Genomic DNA, 7,261 nt, shown 5'->3' with positions numbered 1-7,261 from the left:
AACAGTAATATTTTTCTCCTTGGTTTCCCCTATATACCATAGGTCAGGATAAGCTTAATCCCCAGACAATTTGAAAGCCGAGGCAAAGGGAAGGTCAATAGGTTTAAAGCCCCGTGCGTGAGCGGTCTTACCTTGGGGGAGTCTTCGGAGAAAGTGGACTTGAAAACTTTCCCATGTACCACAATCCTCCTTGGGCTATGTACAGTTGCGCACTTAATTTATGTTTAATTCAAAACCCCCCTTAAAACCCACTGAGGGGCTCTTCTTCATGTTTTTTTTGACAACTTGCTTTGGGGGTGGGGGGGGGGGGGTTAGGAGTTATGATCTGGGATTACATGAATGTCGCAAGTCACTGTAAAGCCGAGGGCCGTGGTGGGTTTAGGCTGCAGATATTGCCTTTCAGTGAAAAAGACCGGTCGAGTGTATGTCACAGAGAGTGGGGAAATGGACAAGGTGTGGACGATGGAAGCTGGTAGAATGGAGTCGGAGGACTCACGTTTCCGGTTCCACATCTCTTGCTATGATACCCGAGAAAACGAAATAACATCCGTCAAAGACCTGCGCTTTGATCTCGGGAATGATGAGCTAACAATCAGCTATCTCCAACTCTTTCTTGTCTCCCCTCATGACCCTTTCTTCCTTCTTGCTTATGTTCCGTATATCACGGATGAGCCGGTGACAAGTGATAGAAAGTCATTATGGGGGGAAGACCACATCGATTCAGAGTTCAGTGTTTACGCTTCCAATCCTGGCGGGACATCTGAGCACTGCGAGGGAGGGAGGGAGGAGGCAGATACCGACCAAGACCCACGCAGCAGCTCAAAATGGATGACAGGGTATACAGGGGTTTAGGAGAAAAGGACAAATCACTCACCTCGCAATCGCAAGCCAAAGGAATATCAACATCTGACAATCGACGATCATAAGCGTTGTAGAACTTTCGGTGTATTCGTCGTAGAAGCTAAGTGTTAGTTTTATGTCACCCTTATTTCGGTAACCGAAAATGTCCTCGTTTGCGGAATGAGTAATTCTAGAAGTCTGTCTTTATCTATAAGAAAAAGGGGGAGTTTTAGAAGTTGGTCCATATCTATGAGGAAAGTGGAGTTTTAGAAATTTGTCTACATTTGCAGGAAAAGGAGAGTATCATGCGTGTGTCTTTATGCAGGAAAAGGAGATTTTTAAAAGTCTTTTGATGTCTGCGATGGAAGAAGAGATTTTAGATCCTGATTTCGAACAAGAAACTCAGGATCATGTGAAAAAACCAGAAAGACATCACGATGAATAATAATATTAAAGAAAGTCAGAGACTGACCTTTTCGACCCTATCCAACTCATCATCATTCGGATCCAATAATAATACTTTAGGTAAAGCATGTGTTGAAGTTGGTTTTCTTTTAAATTCTCTTGTAACCAACTTTTCTCCCGAAGATTCATCATCATTATCTTCTTTTATTCTTATCATTTTCTCTTCCTCCCACATTTCTCTTCCCAATTCCCCCTTTATAAATTGGCCCGCACTATTTGTCCGGGCCTCATTCTGCAAATGTAGCTTCTTCACACCTTCTGAACCAGCTTTTGAATCCTCCAATTTCCGTTCAACTCCGAAATTCGAGTCGGGGACGTTCCCAAATTGATGAGTGATCACGTCAGGATCATCCGTCATTACCGAAGCATCTTCTAATTTCTCTTGTAATTTCGCCAAAGGTCTTTCTTCAGAAACTTCATCCAACATTTTCTGTTGTAATAACAATTCTTCTTCCTGAGAAACTTCTTCTCCCGTCGCTAAAGTGTGTAGAGATGTAGGTTTAGGAGGAATAGGAAGTGTAGGTAAAGTAGAGGATGTAGGAGAAGAAGGGGAAGTAGGAGAATCATGGGAAACAGGTGGTAAAAAAGCAGAATTTATATCACCTATACCCAAGAAAAAATCATATGGTCTAACTTTGACCAGATTAGGACAATCACCCCAAACATCCGCACGATCATCAATGACGACTACCATACTGGTATCGGTTGGAAAGAGACGTTTAAGGTTTTTGGTTGTGAAATCTGTGTCGGGTCAGATGATCCCTCTCAAGTACTCTGATGTTTGTGTCCTGCAAGTACTCTGATGCTTGTGTCCTGCCCAGAATATGAACTGGAAGACTGATGGGTGGAAATATGGGTGATCCAGAACTACACAGGGGAGTTCCGGGGGATATCTAATGAGCTAGCTGCTAAACGAGGGATGGGCTGAAGGGATAAGACAGATTGATGTGGGAGAGGTCAGACCATAATGAATAAAGCAAAGGATGATCACTCACTACGACTATCATCCCTACTTAAAATCCTCCCGCCGAAATATTTACCCTCAGGATCGACAATACCCACGATAGCCTCTGCGTAAGTACGTGTACCCATGGTGTACACATGCATTTCGTACAACTTGTTCATCTCCTCTAAAAACTTTGCAAGACCGGGTCTGAGATCAGCTAGGTCATCCCAACATTGTTGGTGATCTCATTTGATGTGGACGACGCTCTTCTTCGAGCGTATCAGATCGAGCTTGAGGACTAACGATCATATTGTTGAGATGAGATATCGTAGCTCGAGTTGGCGGTAATTTGAGGACGACGAAAAGTCCCTAAGATGCAGGTATCTCAAGGGAGGGTTTTGTGGTAACGTCATGTACGAGAAGATCGAATGAAGGATATATGACAACGAGAACTTACCTAGGCTTGGTAAAGTATCTCCTAGGTCTAGGTCTATACCTTCTATCTCGTCCAGCCGTACCGAAATCCAACTCATCTTCAAAACTAAACATCACCACATCTCTCAAAGCTTCAGCATTCGGATTCTCCTCGTCTGTCCAAGATGAATTTGTCGATCTTGATGGGATGGAAGATTGGGTTTCGGTCCGTTCTAGCCGTTCCAACCGTTCCTCTCCATCCTTACTTTCCACATTGGGGGAACTGGGAGAGACAGTATCAGGTGTGTTTATTGGGGTTGTTGATCTGACAGTTCTTTGACCTTCTTGCGAGTTTTGCTGAACAGGAGGAACATCTGAGTTTTCTGGAGAAGAGTGATAAGAGACGTGTGGAGAGTGGGGGGAAACGGATGGGGAGTGAGGGGAAACGGGTGAGGAGTGAGGGGAAACGGGTGGGGAGTGAGGGGAAACGTGCGAAGAGTGAGGGGAAACTTGAGAAGAATGGAAAGATGGTTCCGAACGAAGAGCGATAAGCCATTCTTCAACCGTAGGATCAACCGTGGTATGTATGATAGTTTGATCAAGATCAACGATGAGACTTAATTTACGTTGTGAAAGAAGATCCAGTCGAGTGATTTCGTCCAGACGTTTAGCTTCCTGGTAGTTAGCTCGAAGTCAAAATTATTCTTGGTAAGGAGATTGTCAAGACGACAGTATGATTTCAAAAACTTCGTAAAGTTTGATGAGAGAGATGCTCTATAGATATCCGTGGCATATTCATAGATTAGAATTACATGACAAGTCTTTGTGAGAATGAAGGGGTAAGGGTAGGTATCAAAATACTTGAGCGAAAAGATTGTATCTTAATCAAAGTTGAATTAGACAATGTGAAGAGCGAATCACACACAATGACTCACAGTTGTATTGACAGTCACACCAGTAGCATCATGTCCTATTTCATAACCTCCAGGATATCTAGAAGGTCCAGCTTCTGATTCTTGAAAAGGAGAAAGGTAATCTTCACTTATTATCAGCGTCAAAATCTTATAATCATATACAAGATCTCTCCCAATGACAATGCCATAATCAAGTTTCAAGTTTCCCCAAGATAGATAGGCAAACACCTCTCTCGGGAACGGGGAGAGATCTCAAGGGAATCACAAGATGATAAGTGCAACGTCCCACTTGAGAAATAAGGTCCCAAGAGGGCACTTATGAGGAGTGTTCTTATTATGGTAGACAATCCTCTTCAGCGAGTTCAGATGATGAAAGAAAAATAATGTTTATAACTCACACTTGAAGATCCGCCCCGCATACACCACACATTCCATGTAATTGTACAGGATGAGAACAAGGTTGTTGTACCAGTAAAGCTGTTTTCCTATAATGTCAACTCTTCCATACATTCCTTTTCAACCCTTCGTACTCATTTATAACCTCCATCAAAATAACCCACATAACATAGTATGATTTGTTGTAAGAAGAAGAGAGACTTACCCTCTATATCTCTCTTCTAACTTCATCCCGACTTTGATAAACTTTTCTATACTTTCAATCTTCCCCTCTATTGAACTTTCCCAACTCCCTATTAAATCACCTTCTTTCAATTCCAATTTATGTCCTTTACCAATCTCAGTTCCAATTCCATTCTGAAATCCTTCGGGTCCATTTCCAAGTTCACCAATATCAACTTCTTCATCCTCACTGGGAATACCAAACCTATCTGAGTCCAGAGAAAAGTCATTCGATGATTGTCGTAGTTTAAAAGGTGTGAAAGCGTATTCCAACAATGTTGTCCCTCTCGATACCTCTTGACCTGTTTTTATATGTACACGAGTGATGATGATTGGGTATGGAAGGTTGATAGGGAGTGTTAAAGGTGTAGGTGGGTCGGACATAATGCCTCGGTCAATTCGGATTATGTTTTCTCCTTTATCGTAAGTTATCTAGATTATGGGCTATGGAATGGTGGATGATATGTTTCTATCTGTCGTATTTATCTAGGTAGTAGTTTATGGGATGAAAGGGATAGAGTAAGGGAGGGGGAATGTAAAGGAGAAGGGTATACGGGGTGGAATGTGGAATGTGGAATGAGGAATGTGGAGACACCAGGTGAACTATGAGTCCATTCTTCCAGTGAGGCCAATGATCAGTGATCTAGGTCTAGACTTTACAAATATGTGGTAGGTGGTCCAAAGTCGAGATGAGTTTGTCCAGAATATCCAAAGGTGGAAGGTAGATGTCGGATGGTGGATGGAGTAGGATGACCAAAGAGGTTGGAATGACAAGGTGGGTCCTCTACTTCAAGTTCCACCCTGATTTATAGATGTTCACGTGTAAAGATTTATTGTCTAAGTGGTCTAAATAATTACGTTCTATATATCGTTTGTGCACTTGAGATGGTATAGCGAGAATGGGTATCTAGAGTGATGAAGGATGAGAAAAAGAGTGAAAAAGAGGAGAGAAAAAACACGACTTTTTGGCTGATGAAAAAACATCCATTTTGTTGATGACGATTGGCTGTTGAAATTCACCTTTTTCCAATAAAATTCATATGATATATAATACATTCACTCGAGAGAAACACTATGGAATACTTTTACTTCTACTACTTCCCCCAAAACCCAACCAGAGAAGATATGTGTTCTATCCTCACTCACTCTCATCATCACTCCCATAACCTCCTAAAAGAGCCATCCCACCTTTCCCTTTCCCTTTTCCTCCCCCGAGGCCGACAACTTTCAAACTCTCCCTCTTCTTCACCTCCTCCGCTTGTTTCCTCCGTAACTCGGCGTAAAACCTAACATTCTCCAAAGCGTCCGCATCTAATAATCCGACTTTCCCCCCAAGTCCACTTCCACCTTCCCTTGTTCGTTCAACACGTCCTTCGTCTGATTCGTTATGTCGGTTACGTCGTGGCGAAGCCGATCTACCATCCCTCTTTCTCTCTTCAATAGGTCTTTCACTAGCTTCGATAGGATACCAATCTTCTTCATCACCTTCTTCCAACGCTCTCAACGTTTGAGCGGCTTCTATGAGATCTTCATCTAACATGCTTCCTATATGTTTTTGACCTTCTTCTTCTATTCGTTTCGATTCGGCTATTTTCTCTCCTGGGTTGGGATCTTCCGTCGCCCATCTAATGGTGAGTCTTCGATTCACAGAAAGAAATCGTCTCTTCTCCGTGTGGACATTCTGATCACACATCGACAAGAACAGAAGTTGACCAGACATCTTGTTGGAACCATGTCCTCCATCGACCATGACCTCAGAAAGCGAATGAAGAATCGGTAAGAAGGGGAAGAAAGGGAGAACACCCACCTAACATTCAATATCTCACCACTATCCATCGACTGATTCGCCATTGCTTCTTTGGCGAAAGACGCATTGGATTCATGTCGATATGTCACGAATGCTATACCTCGGTTGTATAGTATATTCCCTGAAGGTTAAAGTCTGCTGTATGGAGGTATCTGCCCTTCAGATGTTTTGACAATCCCTATATATAAGGTAGAACGCGACCTCACAAAAAACTGGAAAAACAAGTCAAGGATCAGGGCGAACGAGAATAGCAGCTCACATTTGACAATCTCACCCCATTCACCAAAATGTCTTAACAAAGTCTCTTCAGTCTGTTTCTTATCCGGACTTTCTTGCATCTTTGCAATGTATAAAGTCCTATTGGCTCGATTGAAAGAGCCAACGCCACCCATGTCGTCCCTATACTCTGCATGTTTTTCACGACCGAAACAGTCACGGGAATGATCGGTTTGTTCTGACATCAGTTGTACGTCCTCATAAACATCACCTCTTAACACTGTATGACGAGGAGATAATTGAATGGACCGGGGAATATTTACTCCTTTTCGAGAAGAGAATTCAGTGGCATTAGTGGAGTGACAATATAGAATCAAGATAGACGATACCCAATAGACGAGAGTAGGCCAGGAGTAGGGGGGTTAGTTCCAGAAGGTCGGAAGGGAGGATGAGATGATGAGGAGGGTGAGAGGAAGAAGACTCACGAGAAGGTATAGGTAAACGATGTAAATAATTACATTCATGTCTACTCGTCAGACTGAAGGGGGTGTTGTTGAAAGAAATTCAAACTCACCCATATGGACAACATCCTCTGGCAAAGAACAAACAACAAAACTTATTTCCTGTAGCATCTGCTCGAGTGTAACCAGCATCACGAATTAAGATACAACGTGATTGAGAAAGGGTTTTGCTTGATCTGTCAGTGATTTCCAAACGTTTTTTCAATAAGGGATAGTCAGATGATTGAATCACCTAGCAAGAGCATCTTCTTTATCACCCCCAGCCCATTTATTGTACCAAAGATCTATATGTCAATCTTTCAACTTGTACGGAGTGAAATAAACCTGACTAACTATATTCTTTTCCCGGATGTGGACCTTCAGTCTTATCTATCTCACCTGGAGATACTTGTTTCCTAGCTGGTCGTAGCTTACGTTTGGGAGCTACGGCGGTGGTGGTGGTGGGTGACATGACTGCTTATGTAGTATTACTATGCTGTACTTATAAGAGAAAGAAGGATGAGTAGTGGGCCATAGAAAG

At 42.6% G+C, this 7,261-nt stretch overlaps 2 protein-coding genes across 2 annotated transcripts in view; both read right to left on the bottom strand.

Moving 5' to 3' along the window:
* Window positions 1–4,581, bottom strand: part of TREMEDRAFT_67978 (uncharacterized protein) — a gene marked incomplete at both ends in the record, with an annotated part of 7,301 nt that extends 2,720 nt beyond the window's left edge. Inside the window, 10 exons of the mRNA XM_007002978.1 lie at window positions 497–585; window positions 875–961; window positions 1,313–1,582; window positions 1,646–2,046; window positions 2,301–2,458; window positions 2,709–3,022; window positions 3,176–3,340; window positions 3,601–3,706; window positions 3,978–4,064; window positions 4,181–4,581. Of these exons, the coding sequence (XP_007003040.1) occupies window positions 497–585; window positions 875–961; window positions 1,313–1,582; window positions 1,646–2,046; window positions 2,301–2,458; window positions 2,709–3,022; window positions 3,176–3,340; window positions 3,601–3,706; window positions 3,978–4,064; window positions 4,181–4,581 (2,078 nt within the window). The remainder of the gene's footprint in view (window positions 1–496; window positions 586–874; window positions 962–1,312; window positions 1,583–1,645; window positions 2,047–2,300; window positions 2,459–2,708; window positions 3,023–3,175; window positions 3,341–3,600; window positions 3,707–3,977; window positions 4,065–4,180) is intronic.
* A 754-nt stretch (window positions 4,582–5,335) lies between these two features.
* TREMEDRAFT_28366 (uncharacterized protein) lies at window positions 5,336–7,192 on the bottom strand (the record flags this gene model as incomplete). Its single annotated transcript, XM_007002401.1, has 8 exons — window positions 5,336–5,520; window positions 5,596–5,822; window positions 6,005–6,125; window positions 6,264–6,458; window positions 6,706–6,746; window positions 6,795–6,911; window positions 6,974–7,025; window positions 7,075–7,192. The coding sequence occupies 8 exons, from the start codon at window positions 7,190–7,192 to the stop codon at window positions 5,336–5,338; spliced, it is 1,056 nt and encodes a 351-aa protein (XP_007002463.1).
* Between the last annotated feature and the right edge of the window lie 69 nt (window positions 7,193–7,261).

Source organism: Tremella mesenterica (genome assembly GCF_000271645.1).
Source record: "Tremella mesenterica DSM 1558 unplaced genomic scaffold TREMEscaffold_2, whole genome shotgun sequence".
NCBI lineage: Eukaryota > Fungi > Basidiomycota > Tremellomycetes > Tremellales > Tremellaceae > Tremella > Tremella mesenterica.
The sequence above is the reverse complement of the archived record's forward strand: the minus strand, read 5'-3'. Positions and strand labels throughout refer to the sequence as shown.